The sequence below is a fragment of the Moschus berezovskii genome, chromosome 19 (genome assembly GCF_049115385.1).
Source record: "Moschus berezovskii isolate FMDL1 chromosome 19, NW_MosBer_1.0, whole genome shotgun sequence".
Lineage (NCBI taxonomy): Eukaryota > Metazoa > Chordata > Mammalia > Artiodactyla > Moschidae > Moschus > Moschus berezovskii.
Window position 1 is genome coordinate 12,613,365 of NC_142478.1, and position 21,348 is coordinate 12,634,712.

At 39.6% G+C, this 21,348-nt stretch overlaps 1 protein-coding gene across 4 annotated transcripts in view; it reads left to right on the plus strand.

Annotated features, from left to right (window-relative positions):
* Nucleotides 1-21,348, plus strand: part of NR3C2 (nuclear receptor subfamily 3 group C member 2) — a 437,832-nt gene that overhangs the window by 204,771 nt on the left and 211,713 nt on the right. For 3 of the 4 annotated variants that reach the window (XM_088827978.1, XM_088827979.1, XM_055405624.2), the window contains exon 3: nt 18,573-18,724. In XM_088827978.1, the coding sequence (XP_088684104.1) occupies nt 18,573-18,724 (152 nt within the window). The remainder of the gene's footprint in view (nt 1-18,572; nt 18,725-21,348) is intronic. The other variant, XM_055405625.2, reaches the window with a different exon arrangement.

Consider the following 21,348-nt stretch of genomic DNA (forward strand, 5'->3'; position numbering starts at 1 on the left):
CTTGAAAGTTGCCCACTGTCCCTATGACCCACCCTGCTGGAATCACGGCACAGCACCCTGGATCCAAGTCTTTCTTTTCTGGGTTCTTAAAATTTATATTATCAGTTCGGGTAAGTTTTGCTAAACTAAGGGGGAAAATGACCAGGATACCATCTCGACTACTGAACGTTATTTGCTGTATTAAAAAAAAAATTATTTTGAGACTTCTCTGGTGGTCTAGGGGTTAAGACTGCATTTCCACTGTAAGGGATACGGGTTCAATCCCTGGTTAGAAAACTTAAGATCCTGTATGCCACACAGGGTGTTCCCTCAAAAAATTATATTGGTGATTATATTATTTAAATCAAGTAGAATTTGCCCAGATACATGTATGTAAATGCATCTGTAGGGCTTCCCTGGTGGCTCAGATGATGAAAAATCTGCCTGCAGTAGGGGAGACCCAGGTTCGATCCCTGGAGAAGGAAGTGGGTATACTGACTAGCCACTCCAGTATTCTTGCCTGGAGAATTCCATGGACAGAGGAGCCTGGCGGGCTACAGTTCATGCAGTTGCAAAGAGTCAGACTTGATAGAGTGACTAACACTTCCACTTTCAAATACATCTGTATTATGTTCCCTCTATTTGAAAATATTTTATATTAATATTTGCCAAAGGGATTGGTAGAGTGTTTCAAGCTCTAGAAAGGGAATATCGATACAGATTAAAAAATTTGTATTACAAACAGGTATTTATGGTACAGTTTTGAAAGAGGATATGTGCAGTGTCCTTGATATCAAGAACATCTAGCAATCCTAGTTCTATGGCACTGAGATAAAATATAGGAGGCTTAGTAAATCGTATTTTAGGCAATTCCCTGTTATAGAGAAAGGCCACTCATTCCCTCAGACCTTTGGCGATCAGTCATCAGGGTGGTATCATGGCTGTCCGTCTGTTTCTCTTCCTGCGGTGTAGTGACATGGAGACATTTTTGAAGCAAGATAGATCTAAGCGACTTGTCCACTGCTTCTTGCCTTGTTGCTGTTAAAACCAGAGGAACGCCCTTCCTCAACATCACCACCTTTCATCACTATTTTTAGGCATTCTGAAATTTTTTTCACCAACTCTGGTGGAACTACTTCTGACCACTAAACAATGTCACATTTGCTTTGATATCAATGCCATTTGCCTCATTTTAAAAACCTGCTTCATCTTTTCTCAGATCCATTCCAAAGGCAAAGCCTAACTTGATTTTTTAAACTTTTGGGAAATGCTTCTTTGATTGCTTTTAAGAATGTCAGGAAAATGATCAAAGTTATTTTGGTGCGAGTTAACAGTTGTCTTTGGTTAAGTACAGATTTTTGCAACCTTGGAAGATAATTAAGTGAAGTATTAATGCCAACTGTAAAAATATGAGTACCTTTTATTTGAAGGACAACCACATTTCACTGAAAGCAAGAAAGACTGGCATATTTACTTAAACAAATTCCAAAGGCATTTTCACACACACGCACACACACACACACACCCCATGACTAAACAGTGGAAGTGTGTGTATTTAAATCCAGATTCAGTACTCTTGGGGGCACTTTCTTTAATCTCACATCTGTCATCTCAGTTTGAAGAAGTAGAAGTTACACTGAGTTCACTGAATCTAGACTTTTCATTTTGATTTTTCTTGCATTTGAGGAAGCACTCTTTCAGGCAAGCTTGATATATTTTGTAAGAGTGAGGAAAATAATTTCACATGGACTCAGAAGTTTATACATATATCAGTATTCCTCTACTTTCCAGTAGAGATTTGTCCACTCCCCTGACCACACCACCCTCATTAGACTTCAAATTGCGGGGATTTTAGTGGATTTTGGTAACTGGTCAAGGCCTTAGAACAATGCCTGGAGTATGCTAGGTGCTTAGCAATGGCCTCGCGTGAATGAAAGGCGGACGGATCAGTTGTTCAACACCTACTTATTGCTCACAGCACATAACCTCTGGGCTTGGAGAGAGATGTGGAGGTAATGAGGAAGGAAGTATAAACGAGGTAGCTAGAAGAAAAGGTGGGTCCACTGCTGACGAGTTTCTAAATGACCCTTTCAATGTAAATATTTAAGCTATTTTCATTTTGGACCAAAAAAAAAGCATATTTAGTATCTGCACTGTTGTGCTTAGGTGCTAAGTCATGTCCGACACTTTTGTGACCCTATGGGCTGTAACCCACCAGACTCCTCTGTCCCTGGGATTCTTCAGGCCAGAATACTGGAGTGGGTGCCATTCCCTTCTCCAGGGGATCTTCCCAACACAGGGATTGAACCCATGTCTCCTGCATTGGCAGGTGGATTTTTTACCGCTGAGCCACCAGGAAAGTGCTAATGTCTGCTCTATGAAGACCAAATAAATATACTCACACCTCTGATGATGGTGGTAGCTTTTTCTTAAAGACAAAATATGTACTATAGTGGGGTTAGGCAGAAGGAAGTGAAACAGAAGACACAGATGGAAAAGAAAGGAAGAAGCAGCAGAGTATTTGGGATATTTTTTCCTTTTTTTCCTTAGGATTAAAGTAGGTTACAAGATGCCTGAACAAAATGGTTGCTCATGAAATAAATAAATCGTGCATTTTTATATATCTTTGTTTTTTTATGTACCTCGTGGAGCAGTGTTGAGTCAGCACATGGGTGCGTATTATCTTGGCTAGCCAAAAGGCAGCCTTTCTGAAACCTTGGGCATCACATGCTTTTGGAGGGAGGCAATCAAAGAAACAGCCCCAAACATCAAACCCTAAGAATAATAAATCCCCAAAGAAAGTACACAGGATTCTGTCATTGTTCTGTTCATGTTAGGTCAGGAAATGAGCATGCAGTTTTATTTATTACCTTTTTTAAACTAGCATTTCACCTGAAAAAAAGTAAAAGTGATGACATTGATCAGAAAAAAATGAATGGAGTATGACACAACATTTTTTTAAAAAATTATATGCAAGATTGCTGGGTAATATGATAATGGAAGGAAACTCAGTGGCCTGAGTGTGGAATAAGCAATAACGAATTGGAATAAGCATTATTAAAGTTCACTTCAATACTTGAGTGTGTTACTTTGAAGACCTGAGACCACCATGCTTAATAGCATGCTATTGCCCACTTAAGAGTAGATGATCATTTTATTGATTTGGAAATGCTGTACTGTGAAAGACCCTAGTTTTATCATTAAAGCCTGTGGCAGGAATGTGTTAAATGAAACTGTAAGAAATGCCTGATTTGCAGGTCAAAAATAGGAGCACAGCAATATATAACATGGCTTAATCCTGCAGACTGTGCTTGAGTGGAAGAAATTTGAAAGGGAGCTCTGTGGGGAATTTCAAGGCGAGCATAGGCAACTTTTGATGGAACAGTATAGCATTGATCCCTGCGTCCTGAAGACTATGGGGGCGGGGTCAACGGGGCGCCTCTGAATTTCTTTGCAGACTTAGTCACCACGTCTACTGACTAGTACCCTATGCTGGCTCCTACTTAAAGCCTCTGTCATTTTCTTCTGAGGTCATTCCTAATGAAGAATACCTGCACAGCATAAGATTCCTGCATGTTCGAGGGTACATGTGTGTTCCTCTTGAGGTGTCAGTGCACACATGCCTTCTTTTCAGAGCTTCTCAGTGAGGTCGGTCATTTCCCTGACCAGCATTTTGCAGCTCTGACCATATCTCTGTGGTGCTGTCTACAGACAGGAGCAGCCCCTAGTCACCCTGCCTTCAAGCAGAATGAGGAGAGAGTGGCTCTTTTTTTGTGTGGTTAGATTGTAGACTCCCATGAAGAAAACCCTCATAACTAGAAAAATTCATTAGTGTTGTGAAAAGAGACATATTTTTTTTACCTGTTAAAAGCTAAGGTATGAATGGGAAAGATTTTTTTTTTCTGATAGATTCCTTATACCTTTATTGAAAGATCATTTCAGGTATCTGAATGCCGTGATGTCATTAACCCTAAGAAAATAAACATCATTTGGGATTTATTTTTCATTTTTTTCCCTCAACTCTCAAATGATGATACCTCATTGATTTTTCAGAAACCGAGATGGTAAAGAATGAATTTATTTGATTCAGTTAATATAGGCATTTCTTCAGACATCTGATGTACTAAGATGCTGTTTTCGAACTCATGATTACCAAAGGGGAAAGGTAGGTGGGAGGGATGAATTAGGAGATGGGGATTAATATATACACATTACTATATATAAAATAGATAATCACAAAGGACCTACTGTATAGCACAGGGAACTCTACTCAATATTCTATAATAAGCTATATGGGAAAAGAGTCTGAAGAAGAATGGATATATAAATGTGTATATCTGAATCAGTTACCTTGTTCTACACCTGAAACTAACACAACATTGTAAACCAAAATAAAATAAAAATTGTAAATCATATTAAATAAAAATTAAATGTAAAAAAGATGCTATTTTTAATATTTTATTTTCAAGGGTGATAACTCTCCTCAAAATCAGATATTGAGTAGATCTGAAGTAAATATAGCATAGTGCCCCATCAGGAAAAGTGCTAGAACATTGTCATTAATTTATAGATTTTGCAACGAGCTTCTCTAAATCTGTCACGTGTAAATTGACATGTGAGAATCCTGAGTCTGAGGCAGGTAGCATACAAGGTGCCATTTGCAAAACCTCTGTGAACTTTCAGTGGTCATAGCTGAATCAAGTTGGCAAATCAGAGCAATACCAGTGGTGATGAAAACGATTATTTCTAGGATTGAAGGCAACTCAGAGAAAAGGCAGCTGGAGTTTGGACTCATTACTTAAATTTATAGAAAGAAGCCATATTCTGTTGCTCAGAAAGACCACGATGAAGCATATTTTTTCATCAACTTCTTGCAAATGTGATAAACAAAAACCATACTGACTCAGTAATTTCTAAATAACTCAGGCTCAGGACCCATTGCTCAGTCCAGTCCCGTCAGTGCTCAGTGTCTCAGGACGCTGTAACAGCAATCTAAGTCCGTATCTTAGCGTAATCCAGGGAAAAAACTTAGGTTTAATACTTAGAGTATGTTTGTTTTTTTCACAATTTTTATTTTTGTTTACTTTTTCAATTTAATTTTTACTTTATATCGGAGGGTAGTTGAATTATAGTGTTGCATCAGTTTCGGGTGTACAGCAAAGTAATCCAGTTGTACGTATACATATATTCATTCTTTTTCAGATTCTTTTGCCATATAGATTGTTACAGAATATTGAATATAGTTCCCTGTGCTATACAGTAGGTCCCTGTTGGTTATCTATTTTTATATATAGTACAGCATATAGTTAATTCCAGCCTCCTAATTTATCCTTCCCCTTTGGTAACCGTAAGTTTGTTTTGTAAGTCTGCGAATCTGTTTCTGTTTATAGTATGTTTCAAAAGCAAAGTCACTGTAATTAAAAACAGTCAAGTAAGCATTTTGTGATAATCTTCTTAAAATAATAACTTTATACACTGAAGCAAGTATTTGGAGGTAATCTTCTTCAAACATACTTTATAAAGTACTGACCCACCGATTGTGTGATTAGTTCATGATTCCTTCTACAGGGGTTCTAAATACATTTACTAACTTATACTGTAAATAAACACACATGCCAGTGATTACAGAGGCAAAAATAAAATGTGGACGTATTTTTAGCACATATACTTGGTCATTGTATTAACAACCATTGGTTGGCATATATATGCTCAATAAGTGTTTCTGGAGATGATTTGGTGTTAGAGCTTTAGAGACTTTTTATGTGCTCAAGTTACCAGGTAATGCTGCTAAGTCACTTCAGTCGTGTCCGACTCTGTGCGACCCCATAGACGGCAGCCCACCAGGCTCCCCCGTTCCTGGGATTCTCCAGGCAAGAACACTGGAGTGGGTTGCCATTTCCTTCTCCAATGCATGAGAGTGAAAAGTGAAAGTGAACTATTACCAGGTAATAGTTTTATGAAAAAATCAGTTTCCCTAAATGTGGAAACTTCTTAACGGAGGAGATGAAGATTCTCTTTCATAAGGTTTATATATGTATCTTACATATGCAGGAAAACCCACTAGCACTAAGGTCAACAGTGACCACATCCCAGCAGTCCACAAGGGTCTTCTTCCCTTGACGGCATCAAACACCGTTGGTCGCCCATTCGTGATCTCCTCCCTTTGATTCCAAGACACTGCATCCTCTGCCTTCCTGCCTGTTTGTCTTCCCTCCTTGGGTTTGTTAGCAAATTCTTTCCCCGCCTAACCAGAAATGTGTTTTCTGTAGATTTCCACCTGTGACCTTCTTTGCTCCTCATTTCACCTTTTGCCTAGGTGACTTCATTCGTTGTTCCATGAATAAAATCCAGAGTTCCTGATCTCAAAGAGTCACTACCTCTTTAGCAAGTCCCAACTTTGCTCTTCTTCAACATGTTTTTCCTGCTTCCTCTATTCAGTGGTCCTTAGTTTTCTTCCAATTTATCAGACCTTTTTGCTGCCATTGTCTATATTGTACGTATTAAAGTTGTCATCAGTCAATTTGTGTCTGTCAGCATGGTAGATCTTTGTACCCTTCTCTTTATTTTCCATGTCACCATTTTAGTTGTCTACCAGGTGTTTCAATTCATGATCCTAGAGTCATCTCTAGCTCCTGAATCTGGTGTTAGAAACTCATGATTTGGGCCTTTCTCCACATTTGTCAGGTTATTATAACTCATCGAGTTCTGGATTCCAGTGCATTTGTCCTTGTCTGGACTTATTCTTGGTCTAGCTTGTTTTCACCTTGCCCAGTTTCTTCATGAAGTTTTCCTTCAACCCAACTGCAAGTTATTGGACTCTCTGTGGGTTATGATTTCTTTTCAAGCCATGAAAAGTGGAAGTCACTCAGTCGTGTCCAGCTCTTTGTGACCCCATGGAATTCTCCAGACCAGAATACTGGAGTGTGGGAGCGTTGCGGGCAGAATATTTACCAGCTGAGCCACCAGGGAAGCCCAAGAATACTGGGGTGGGTAGCCTATCCCTTTTCCAGTGGATCTTCCCAACCCACAGATCAAACTAGGGTCTCCTGCATTGCAGGTGGATTCTTTACCAACTGAGCTAGCAGGGAAGCCCTTTTTAAGCTATGAATGACTGCTATTACACAGTGACTTTAATATTTACCAGTCTCCAGGTCTTACCTAGAGTGTAAATTCATTGAGAATAAAAGCCATTTGCTATCTTTGTGTTCTCAGAAGTACTTTCACATAACTTTTGTTTAGTAAAAGAATCATTTGAATAAAATGATTCATTAACTGTACAGTGGCCGGTAATTACACTTGATCATTTGTTTTGTTAGAAAATACATTTTCAGCTAGATTTAAATATTTTCCCTATTTTCCAAAATATAGACTTTGCGTATTTTGATCAAATGTGAATTTGTTTAGCCATAGTTGAAGGATAAAAAGTCACTTGAATGCCCTTCTAGCATAGATTCTTATCTTTAAAATGAAAGTTTGCACATATTAGGATGGACTTAAGCTTCCTGTGTTCCAAAATATTCTCGCCTTTTTCTTCCTTTTAGATCTCGACCAAAATACTTCCCTGCTGTGCTGAAGCTACCCTCTGTTGATTATTATTTTAAATCTTTTAAGGGAAAATTGCATTCACTTAAATGAAATTTAGTATGTAGAAAATACCTTATTAAACAGAGCCATTGTGATGAATATTACTAATGGTGTAAACTGTTGTGAAAACAAACAAAAGTAAATTGGAAAAGACTAATCAGCCATCGAGTTGACTCACTGGAAAAGACTCTGATGCTGGGAAAGGTTGGGGGCGGGAGGAGAAGGGGACGACAGAGAATGAGATGGCTGGATGGCATCACCGACTCTGTGGACATGAGTTTGAGTGTACTCCGGGAGTTGGTGATGGACAGGGAGGCCTGGCGTGCTGTGATTCATGGGGTCGTGGAGAGTCGGACACGACTGAGCGACTGAACTGAACTGAACTGAATCAGCCATTGTTTTGCTTTACATTTTATTTTCCAAACTATTCATATCCTTGAAGTTTCCCTGTCAGGTATGGTAATTGTATCTGTAAATTTTATTCATGTACCTGAGATTGGAATGTGTATGCTGCTAAGTCACTTCAGTCGTGTCCAACTCTGTGCGACCCCATAGACGGCAGCCCACCAGGCTCCTCCGTCCCTGGGATTCTCCAGGCAAGAACACTGGAGTGGGTTGCCATTTCCTTCTCCATGTATACCAATTATTTAATTCCTGTCTATGGTACACTATGAATTGCATCTTAAGAGAAGGAATCTTATTTAGTGATGAATTGTCTCCTGAGACATTAATAATCTATTGTCAAAAATAATACCATTAAGGAAAATAGACCACAAGAATCACTTCCAAACATTTCTTCTAAGTAATGGGAAAACTACAATGAGATACCTCAGGTTAAAAATTCTTACTCAAAAGATATGTTTATTAAAACAAAAAGAAATAGCAAAAAAGGATTTTTTTGCCTGATTCGTGTGTGGATAAAAATAAGGATTTTAGTAAACTAGTTATTAAGAGTTGATTTGTGTTTGAAATGTATTTTTTGTATACTTAGTATTCTCCAGATTCTTAAATTTATTTGTCTTTATATGAAAGAGTATATGTTTGAATCTCAATAATTGTTTATCCTAATGACCTTATAAGGCTGTTCCCAGTTACATGTACAGAAAAAAAGGAACCATAATTTTTAAAATGGTTTCTCGAGTCTGTATTCACAAGGACACCGCCTGTACAGTAAATAATTAATATGGTTATTTTTGTACCATTCTCTTATACTGTATTTTTAAAAACCTTTATTTCCTCCTGCTGACCACTGTTATACATGCTTGTATAAATTTACAGCAGCACAGCAAAATATGGTATCAGTCAGTCAGTCAGTTTAGTCGCTCAGTCGTGTCCGACTCTCCGCGACCCCATGAATCACAGCACGCCAGGCCTCCCTGTCCGTCACCAACTCCCGGAGTTCACTCAAACTCATGTGCATCGAGTCGGTGATGCCATCCAGCCACCTCATTCTCTGTCGTCCCCTTCTCCTCCCGCCCCCAATCCCTCCCAGCATCAGAGTCTTTTCCAGTGAGTCAACTCGTCGCATGAGATGGCCAAAGTACTGGAGTTTCAGCTTCAACATCAGTCCCTCCAATGAACACCCAGGATTGATCTCCTCTAGAATGGACTGGTTGGATCTCCTTGCAGTCCAAGGGACTCTCAAGAGTCTTCTCCAGCACCACAGTTCAAAAGCATCAATTCTTCGGCACTCAGCATTCTTTATAGTTCAACTCTCACATCCATACATGACCACTGGAAAAACCATAGCCTTGACTAGACGGACCTTTGCTGGCTAAGTAATAATGTCTCTATAATACCGATTCATACTAGCCAGAATTTAAATACCACTAAATGTGTGACAATATTGTAAATGCTCTTGAGTATACTGATTAATTTAGCCATAAAAAAGAATGAAATAATGCCCTTTGCAGCAACATAGATAGAGCTAGAGATTATCATACTAAATGAAGTCAGAGAAATACAAACACCATATGATAGCATGTACATGTGGAATCTAAAATATGACACAGATGAACTGATCAGTGAAACAGAAATAGACTCGTAAACCTATAAAACAAATGTACGATTACCAGGGGGAAAGGGGGAGAGGGAAGGATAAATTAGAAGTTTGGGATTAGCAGATACAAACTAGTATATATAAACTAAACAACAAGGTCCTAACATAGCATAAAGAACTATATTCATTATCCTGTAATAAAAACCATGATGGAAAAGAAAATACTTTGACAAAAATACTTGTTATTATTTTACAATAAAAATTGCATTTCTAAAAAAAAATGTATATACACATATATATGTTTTTTTTAGTAATTTAATCTGTAAGAACCGTATAAGGTAAGACTTGTTATCACTGCTTAACAAATGACAGAACTGGCCCAGAATGGTTAAGTAGCTTGGTATGTTTGCTGCCAGTTTTTACTATGGATAGATTATCATTTGGTATTATTGCTATTGTATTATTTACAAAAATAGGAGCATAACATACTGATGCTGTTTTACCACTGTCAGGTCCAAAACATACTCCCCTGAACCACCAAAACTGCTCCTCACTCCACTATGTAAATATAAATAGCACCACCATACAATTTTTCTGCAAGTCTGGTCAGTACTATCTACTTAAAGAATGAAAAGGCCATTTCTCACTGTCTTCACTCCTTTAAGCTGAATCCAAGTTGTTATCATCTCCTGCCTAGATAATTGCCGGAGTCGCTGTGGTCTCCCCACTTCCAACATCACCCACTCCTGTAGTCCATTCTCCAGGCAGCAGCCAAAGTCTGATTTTTAAATGTCACTCAGATCATGTTACCGTTCTGCTTAAAACATCTCAATATTCACATCCCTCGTGATGGCACTGAAAATAGCACCCTGAGTCATCGTCACAGCTCCGGAGACCCGTGTGGTGTGGTCCCTCTCTGTCTTCTTGGGCCCCACCTCCGGCCTCCTCCCATCTCCCTGCCTCCTTGCAGCCACATTTCCATCTCTGGACCGTGTCATGCTCATTCCTACCTCCGGGACTTTACACTTTCTCTTCCCTCATTGGCACTTTTGCACGATCGGCTCCTGTGTCCTTTCAGTCTCCCCAAAGCAGCCTTCACAGGCTACCTTTCTAAAGAATCCTAACCCTCCAGTGCCCCATCCAATCTTGATCTCTGTCATTTTCTTCAAAGCACTTAACCACTATCTGAATTTATTTCCTTATTTCTCTATTGTCTTTTTCTCCTACTGTGGTAAAAACTTCCATGAGAATAGGAATTTTCTCATTCATCCAAGTGCCTAAAAAAGGCAGGGCGTATCAGGCTTTCAATGAATAGCTCAATTAATGAACACTTTAGACACCAGCAATAGAAGGATGTTTCCTGAAGTATTATTTGCATATGTCTCTGAATTCTCCCTTTGCTCTAGATTGCTGAATGAATGCTTGAATTGATTGCACATGGAAAGAAACTTTTCAGCAGTTAGGGCTGTTGGTAAAAGCATCTATCTGATTAAATGAAAGTACAAAAGACAGGTTTGCTTAATTCTTACTGAGTGGGCTTAAGAAATGAGACAAAGTGTTCTTGTTGTGTGAAGAATTCTGGTCACTGAACAGCACACCAATCACTACAGTATCGTTAGGCAATTGTTATGAAGATGGAGAATCAACATGGTGATTCCTGGGACAACAGAACATGGTGCATTATGCATTCACAGCCAGATTCTCCAGTTATATTTTGATCAGTAAAAGTTCCTTTTTCTTGCACAGCTTCTTATTGCTTCTCCCTAAGCATCCAGTCGTTTTGGGAAGAAAGCTAGCCCAGTAAGTGTTTTTAATGATGGGTTAGTATAGCCCCTTCCAGTTGTCACAAAAATCAGCATGAACCTTTGATTAACCTCTTCAACACTTCACTGAATCATTAGAACTATTCTATTTGGTACTGAAAATACTTGCGTCTTACTTGTATTTCCCAAAGAGAGACACTTGTCTTTACAAGTGGAAATACAATGCTCACTCATTTCTGCTTTAATAATATTTTAACGTATGTGTTAAGTCCTATGAACTACCTTTGTCTGATTATAAAATTCTGAGAACAATATTTCTTGATTACCAAGACCAAAAATGACCAGGTGGGGAAATTTTTCCCAACTCTTTAATATTAAAATGGTTTTTAGCAGGTGGAGTACCATTTGAGTAGATACATGTATGAAGAAATTTCAAGCAAAATCAGCATAACATTCATATAGCTGCAAGTAAGATTTTAAGTGCCATAGGATTAGCTATTCTGGAAAGAGTAAGTTTTTACATGTAGGTGTTTTTCTGCTGAACCAGATCAAAGAATGGCTGTGTATAGGATACTGTCTATAATTTGAACTTGAAGTCCATTTTTTGGATAAAATTTCATTATGACAGGCTGTTCCATTTATCTTTTGTACTCATCTTTATCTTAAAAGGATATCTTAAAAAGGATCTTGGAGATCACCTAGTCAACCTTTTTTATGGTAAGAATTATAGCCCAAAGAGGAAAGGTGGCTTTGTTAAGGTTTTAGCAGTTAGTGGCTAAGCTAAACTGAGAACAGGAGGCTTTCTTGCTAAGTCCCTGTTCCTGCCTTTACCCCTGTATGTTTGGGACTCACATCCAATGAAGATGTTTAGCTTTAATAAGATGTTAATGTTTTGTGCATACTATAAAGAAATTCTGACATTCAGAGTCACTCAGCGAGCTTTGTGTTTTGATAAAACACAACATCTAAGAAAAGTTCAAGACCTGCTTCCCTCACTTGTTCTTCCTCTCCTCCCTGTCCCCACTTACAAAATGTGGTAATGCATTTCCTAGAACTGGATGGATACCCTCCCAACCAAGCACCATCTTTCAGTTTCAGAGATATCACATGATAGGATGTCAGTGGAGATGGGAGTTTTCCTGACCCATCCACCCACTATGGCTTGTCTTCTGTGTTAATAATGCACTTGGTTGTGGGATGGCGTGCTGAGCTTTTGAGGATAGTCTGTCTCCCTGGATGCCTTTTTCCCTGCTCTGTGCAAAGCTCGATGAACCATAGGGGAATTGAACCTATAACCTTGGCCTCATTAATTTACCTGCTGTAAAAATGTCCTTTTGGAAATTTATGTTCTGCTGTGATGAGATGAAGAGTGTGATTTCATTCATTCAATAAATAGTCCCAGCATGACACTAATGGCAGCCTAGAGCACAGAGAGGCAGAGGACAAGGTCTTTGCCCTCGAGGGTTTAAGATGAATGCTCCAATCAAGAGTGTCAGGGCAGAAGTGGTGACCGCTGAGGCAGGGGGGTTAGCAAAACACAAAAGCAGATCATGAGAACAGAGATTGGTGCGTCCTGCCGGGAGGACATCAGGGACCCTTGAAGGATGGATGGGTTTTCCAGGAGTTGGAGTGGGGGTGGGTATACACATGGTGGTACCCAAGCCTGTGGATGGGGAGCTTGCAGTGTGGTGAGCACAAGCCTGAGAGGATCTGCAGGAGAAGGCAGAGAAACAAGAGGCACATCAACATTATCATATATGGTGGTATTGGGCACAGGGATGATGAACTATTTCTAACCTGGAAAGTAATAGAATCAGAGCTCTGTAATAGGAAGTGTCATTTGTCAGCCACTGTAGAATGAGTTGGAAGGGAGGCTAGGGTTAAGGGAGAACCCTGAGTAAGTGATGAGGGTCTGAAGCAGGCTTCCCAACAGGGTGAGGGGAAGTGATGGAAGTAGGTCAAGGTGGGAGCAGCAGGGCTTGGTAACCGAGTCGATGTGATAGTGGATGTTTGAACCTGGGTGCCTAGCAGATGGCAGTATCCTTCCCGAAGCCAGAAGAAGACAGGGGCAGGGCAGTTTTGTAAAGGAAGTGAACACATAAAGTTGGAACATTGAAGAGAGGTTGGAGTTGGATGTAAAGGAAGTCATTCAGCAGGAGAGCTGTCTGAACTGGGATACGTAAATGAAATCATTGAGATAAACTGTAGGAATGAGACTAAAGATGTCCAAAGGTAGAACACTGAAGAAAATCTACATTGACAATCAAGACAGTGAGAAAAGAGCCTCAGAAATAGAGGATGAGCTCCGTAGACCATTACGGACACCGAAGAAGCAGAGCACAGCTAAGGGGCATGTGGAGGCTCTCTTGCTATTGAGAGATGTTAGCAAACAAGAAGGAAGAGTAACCCAGGTTTGCTTGAATTCTGTCATTGGCCAAATTACTGTTTTAATTGGGATTTCACAATGCATTTTTTTTCCTTTTATTTATTTATTTATTTTTATTTTTATTGGAGCCTAATTATTTTACAACATTATATTGGTTGGTTTTGCCATACATTGACATGAACCCGCCCTGGGTGTACATGAATTCCCCCTCCCGAACCCCACTCCCACCTCCCTCCTCCCCTATCCTCCCTCTGGGTCATCCCCGCATACCAGCCCCGAGCATCCTGTAACATGCATCGACCCTGAGCTGGCGATTCGTTTCACATATGATAATATACATATTTCAATGCCATCCTCCCAACAATGCATCTTTTTGATGCTTCTCTTTGACTTAATTCAGTTCCACCACATACTTTTCTCGAGAGAGAGAGAGAGAGTTAAAAACCAAGCACATTCTTGTATGTAAGGAGTGCAGTAGCAGTTCAAAACTGATGATGGTTGTGAAAAGGCCAGTCATCTGAGATCACTCACTTATCCCAAGTGTTAAGCGGGAGCCTTATATGTACCAAGGACTGTGCCATGCCCTGGGGACACAGTGGCAAAGAACCACAGACACAAATCCAGGCACCGTTGAATTTACCTTCTTGTGTGAATGAAACAAAATAAAGAAAATAAACAGATTAAAGAAGGAAAATAGACAACATGTTCAGTGGTGACGTGTGCTAGGGAGGAAATAAAGCAGAAGAGGAAGGGGGTTCAGAAGAACTAGTGTTTTCAGTAGAGAGGTCAGGGAAGGACTGATTGAGGAAGTAACATTTGGATGAAACCCTGAAGAAGCAGGGGACATACATATCTAGGTGAACAGAGGATAGCACGTGCAAAGTCCTGAGGTGGGTGCATGCCTGGTGTGTTTGAGGTCTGGCAAGGAGACCAGTGTTCCTGAGGGACATCAGGCATCTGAGAAAGGTTAGTAAAGTTATAGGAACCATACTGGGGCCCTGTGGTCATAGGTTGACCCTGACTTTTCCTCTAAGTATAAGGGAAAGCTCTTGGATGATTTTGAGCAAAGAAATAAATAAGAATCATTCTGGCTACAGGAGAAGGAAGGGGACAAGGACAGACAGGATGACCAGTGAGCAGGCTTCTGCATATCCTGGGAAGAGGTGTTGGTGGCATGGACTAGAGTGGTCCCAGAGGAACTGTGATCCAAATATGTGTGCTTTCTGAGGGTAAAGAGAAGTTAACAGATTGAGAAAGAAAACAGAGGTAAAGAGTCAGGGATGAGTCCAAGTTGCTGTATTGGTCTGCTAGGGCTGCGTAACAAAGCACCACAAACAGGTAGCCGAAATAAGAGAAATGTATCCTTTCGTGGTTCTGTAGGCTTGGCAATGCTTAACGTGTAGGCTGAGTTGGATCCTGCTGAAGGCTGTGGGGGAGACTCTTTCATTCTTCTCTCCTAGCTTCTGGTGGTTTGTTGACCTTTCTTGGCTTGTAAGAGTATCACTCCCTTCATCTTCATGTAGCATCCTGCCTGAGTGTGTCTATGTCCCAGTGTCCTCTTTCTAATAAGAACATCAGTCCAACTGGATTGGGGTCCCACCCTTCTCCAGAAGGACCTCATCTCAACTAACAATATCTGCTATGGCCGTATTCCCAAATAAGATTCCACTAAATCCAAATAAGATTTAGTTTTAGGTGAAAAACTAAAAATAAGGTTACCATTCAATCTAGCAATCCCACTCTTGGGCATATATCCAGACAGAACTGTAATTCAAAAGGTATTTTGTACACTCGTATTCATAGCAGCACTATTTATGAAAGCCAAGACATGGAAACAGCAACCTGAATGCCAATTGAGAGGTGAACGGGTAAAGATGGTGTGGTCCATGGATGCAGTGGAATGCTACTCAGCCATAAAAAAGAACAAATTAATGCCATTTGTGGTAACATGGATGCAAGGAGGGATTATCATCCTAAATGAAGTAAGTCAGAAAGAGAAAAACAAATACCATATGATATCACTTATATGTGTAACCTAAAATATGACAAAAATGAACCTATCTACAAAACAGAAACCAACTCGTGAACATGGAGAATAGACTTGTGGTTTTGAGGGGGTTAGGGGAAGGATGAATTGTTAATTTGGGGTTAGCAGATGTCAATATCATGTGTAGAATGGAAAAACAACAAGGTCCTTATGTATAGCACAGCGAACTGTATTCAGTATCCTGAGATAAACCATAATGGAAAGAATATTTATACGTGTATAACTGAGTCACTTGGGTGTTCAGCAAAAATTAATACAATGTTGTAAACCAACTATACTTCCATTTTTTAAAAAAGATTGGCCTCTAATGCCCTAGGGGCCAGGACTTCAACTTACGGATTTAGGGTGGGCAGGGGACACAATTCAGTCCATAGCAGTTGCCAAGAAAATGTGTTTGGAGAGAAGAAGAGAAGAGCTCCAAAGACTAACGTTAAGAGGCTTTTAAGTTTGAGGACCAAGGCCGAAGTTCACGAAAATGTTCCATACAAACCCCATGTATGCTCGCAGCTGTGGAAAGGCACTTACATGTTAGCAATGACTTTTAAGCTGTGTTCTGTTCGTGGCCTCCTGGTACTTCCCTGTGCAGCATAGGAAAGTCAGACAGAGTATGGACTGAGTTTTACTGGCTAATATGCCAAAGAAGTTATTGGTGCTGAAATGGAATGTTTTGCATGTCATAAAGAAGTCAAAGGACACTGATAAAAATCATAAAGAGTACTTTTCTCAGAAGGGAAACAACTTTGGAGAGCATCGTTTCAGCCCTTGATTTAAGAAGTCATTTTCTAAAAAGTCAGTCATGCTACAGTGCCTGAGCAGTGGCACTTTGCTCTTTCATCTGTTTTTGATGAGAATGTAGTTAAAACATATAAAATCATTTTTAAGAAATCACCAAGGCAATATTATCACATTTTAGCTAATTTGAAAAATAGAGAAGTCATCACGGTAACTTAATAATTCTAGCGTTTTGATGTGTTTTCTTTGAGTCTTTTTTTCACGTTTCTGCTGTTTAACATAGAGACAAAAGCTAGGATAGCAAAGTGATGGTAGTGACATACAACAGATCTACCCCACATTTGCTCAGCACGTCCAGCTCAACTGTCTCTTGCCTTCCAGCTCGTATTGCACATTCTGCCTCCTCTGCCTCATCTTTGTCTAGCTAAGGTATAATCATCCTTCAAAACTCAGAAGGCTTTGGGGAAGCCTCTGACTGGTGTATTCCCACCCTTACTGGTACGGAAAGCTGTGCCACCATATTACCCCATGCCTAAGTACATACCATAATACTTCACATCTCCACCAACTTTGACGACAGGAGCTGGGCAGTTCATTTATTTCCTCAGGAACTTTCGCAGGACCTGTGGGTTCAGTTCAGTCGCTCAGTCGTGTCCGACTCTCCGCGACCCCATGAATCACAGCACGCCAGGCCTCCCTGTCCATCACCAACTCCCGGAGTTCACTCAAACTTATGTCCACAGAGTCGGTGATGCCATCCAGCCATCTTATTCTCTGTCGTCCCCTTCTCCTCCCACCCCCAACCTTTCCCAGCATCAGAGTCTTTTCCAGTGAGTCAACTCGTCGCACGAGGTGGCCAAAGTATTGCAGTTTCAGCCTTAGCATCAGTCCTTTCAATGAACACCCAGGATCGATCTCCCCTAGAATGGACTGATTATGCAATAAATGTATATCAACTAGGAAAGAAAAAAAAAAATATTTGCCTGGTCCACATCTGCACTGAACCATGAGACCTTATTCGAATGTAAAACTGTTTTGTTCAGATTGTGCCATAAACCAGCATAGGAATATGTAATATATCTTGAGAAGAGTCTCCTTAAGAAGTATTCCATGTTTATTGTTGCTTCAGGGGTTAAATTTATCCCTCAAAACTGAATTCTTCAGTTTGTAACCATGAAAGTCACCTTAGATAGTTACATATGTGGCTTGTTTTTAGTGTTGACCATGTCCCTTCCCAGGTGGGGCTAGTGGTAAAGAACCTGCCTGAAATGCAGGAGATGTAAGAGATGTGGGTTCGATCCCTGGGTCAGGAAGATCCCTGAAGGAGCACATGGCAGCCACTCCAGTATTCTTGCCTGGAGAATCCCATGGATGGAGGAATCTGGGGGGCTATAGTCCATAGGGTCGTAAAAAATCGGGCACAACTGAAGCAACTTAGCACCCACACGTCTCTTTTTTTTTTTTATTGGAGGCTAATTATTTTACAATATTGGTTGGTTTTGCCATACTACGTCTCTTTAAATTAGTAAACACAATGAACTGAACTGAACATGCCTAGGTAAGTTAACATGGAAAAAATGCAGGAGCTTGGAGGGTGAAATTGCTGGCAATAGAGACAAGAATTAATTTTAATTTGTGCATTGTTTTGGAGAGGGGAGAGTTTTTCACCTGGCATAATTGAGATACAATCTGAGTCCAAGTGAAGAGAGTTGAGAAGTATTGCAGTAGCCCTTTGATGCCAAAAATACTTTCATGATGACTTGGCTCAAGATTTCTCTCCTCCCTGTTCACCTAGAATGCAAATAATATTTTTTGGTACGCAGTCTCAAAATTAGGAAAAGGAAGAAAAAGTTTACATGAGATTGTTTATGGTTTCCTAGTACTGAGAAGAGGTTTTGCTACAGGGGATTCTTGATACATTACTCCTCTTCTGAAGGTTTTGCCTTCATTTCCTATGTGATATGGGACCTTATTGAATTTATTGATGGAACCACGATGAATGGCAGATATTGAGCTAAGCTGTACAGCATGTCAAATGTGCTATTGCAGTGTAGTTACTTAAATCTTGATTTCTTTCCCCAGCTCTACTTTACGAAGCGTTTCTACTGGATCCTCAAGACCTTCCAAAATATGTTTGGTGTGTGGGGATGAGGCTTCAGGATGTCATTATGGGGTAGTAACCTGTGGCAGCTGCAAAGTGTTCTTCAAAAGAGCAGTGGAAGGTAAATGTTCATGTGGGTGTTCCTTTTACACATTCTTTTCCTAGTGTATAGTTTACTCACACAGTTAACTCTATTGCATTATTGAGAAATCATCCAAAAGTGTTTTTAGATATACTCTGTCAGTGAAAAATAATAATAACGCCTTGCCTAAAAATCACTTGGAGATTTTTCACTGAACAATATTTAATGGCCAAAATTTGAAATTGTGGATTGGGAACAACCAGTCAAAAACACTGGTTTTCTTGGTTGTTGATTTATCTCAGTTTGTTTTTCACTGAGACTTAGAAAAATAATTATATGTCACCATAATTTAATTTGCATGATCTAAAAGGGCATTTTTTAAACAGTATGTCTGCCTTGTCTGTGTTTCTGTATAACTGTATGTGTTTGTGGCAAGTTAAAACATATCAGGATCACGTATGTAATTTGTCTTCCTTACAGAATCATGTCATTTAATAGCTGCTTGAGATTCCAGGTCTCCATTGGAGTCCTACTTTTGTTCTTACTGAAAGTTTTCAAACCACTCTATTAAATGAAAAATTGTACTGAGATTCAGGTGTGCACAGGATAGCTTTCGGTTCTGTCCAAGTAATCGTACTTCCTAAAAAGAAATGGTCTTTTGGTTTGTTTCTGCCTTACTCCAGCCTCACTTCCAAGCCATTAATTAACATCATATTTAGGCCAGATGGTTTCATTAATGATGAGTACTTAGACTGGTCAAAGTGTAGAATTTTTTGCTATCAGAAGTATTGTGTTATCAACATTTATTCTCACTAAAGAGTTCAGCCTTAAGATATCTGCAGGTGTATTTCTCAGAATATTTTTCTGCGAGATGAATTGGTGCTTTAGAGACTTTTAAGCATAAATGATTTGAATGTTTCATCTTTATTTTGCTGTTGACCACAGGAAATGTCCCTAGTTCTCAGATGAAGAAAAGCTGACCGAGTAGTTATTTCTGTGCTTCCGAGATTGTTTACATGTTATTTACACAGTTCATTATTTAATGGTTCCCAAACCCAGCATTGAATTGATAAAAGGAGTTCTGTATCTGTTTCTCAGGAGATGGCGCTCTTCGTTACAGGTGACAGAAAGTTCAACAGAAACTGGGTTAGTAACAAATGGAAATTCACCGGCTCACATAAGTGGAAAGCACTCTTATGGGTGTGGCTTTGGGCAAGCCATGGTCTTAATCCGGGTCATTCACCGCAACCTCATTCTCTCCATCGCTTGACTTTGCTTTGGCTCTGTTTTCATGTATTTTCTCTCATGGTGATGAGACAGCCACCAGACCTCCTTTAAAAAGAGGTTTGCAGTTCCCAGGAGTTATTATAAAACCCCCCGATTGAATCTCTGTAGTCTGACTTGCCTCACGCGGCCCCCTCCAAACCAGTCACCATGGCAGGGGAGGGATAGGCTGGTTCTGGCGAACCTGAGCCACTTAGACCAACCGTGGGGACGAGCATTTCCTGGAGAAAAAGGTAGAAAACACAGGAAAGAAGTACGTATAAAACTGAAATCAATACAGTTTTTTAAGACTGTCTTCCCGCCACCCTCTTCTTTCTTAACTCTGTGATTGACACAGTAGTAGAAAAATAAATAAGGTTTGACATCTTTCTAATGCCACTACATACCTTCCAGTAGAAGGGTCCCCCAACTAGGCTCACTAATGGGTGAACAATGGTGCTAAGTAAAAATAAAGCAGTGAGAGAAGGACATTTACAGAGAGTGTCCTGTGTTACCCTACCTACAGGTCAGCTTTCATATCAGGGCCCACGTTTGGGCTATTTACAAAACCTGCCCTTCTCTGCGAAAAGGTTTTCTAGATGTTTTTGCTTAGTTATTGTTGTTTTAAGCAGTTTCTCTAGAAGTAGCTCAGGAAAGAATTGTTTTTATAACTGAGGGACATATAAATATGGAAAAGACTAAACGTGGATATGCTTTTGTTTCATTGGAATGCCAATCAGTAATAATGGATAATGAACTTTGATGAGTGCCTTTTAAAACTTTTATTGATATATTTTATTTACTCTTTATTTGGGAATTAGAATTTAGCACTCACTTGTGTGAAACAAGGCTATATATTTTAAATATAAACTTCATGAGAGTAATGACTTGCTTTTGTTTTGTAATTTGTATTTACTTACTCTCTTATCGTGGGTGCGTGTGAAAGAAATAGGACCATCTTTGAATCAGATTTTTTTGGTTTAATGAGAAATTATTTTTAAAATATTTTATCTATTTCAGGGCATTAATTTCACAAAGCTATGGTATATGAGTGTTATTTTTATTCATCTTTTTACAGATGAAGACATTTGGGATCAGACCCAGTCAACTAACCTGTTCAGAATCATAAGATCAAACTTAAACCCGTATTAGAGTCTCATGACTCCAAAGCTAGATACAACCAAAGACCTCATAACTGTAAATCTCACAATCTATTGTTTCCATTTTGCATAATAATAAAGTTTGTGAAAACCCTACTCTATATGCTGTGCTTTATGCCTGCTCGCTGACAATGGTGGCAGTGTTGTAAACATTGAGAAACAGAGTGGTATCCTTTTTCTGTCACAGTGTGTGTACACACACACACATACAAGTATGTATATGTGCTTTTATATTTGAATATTTACTAAGGT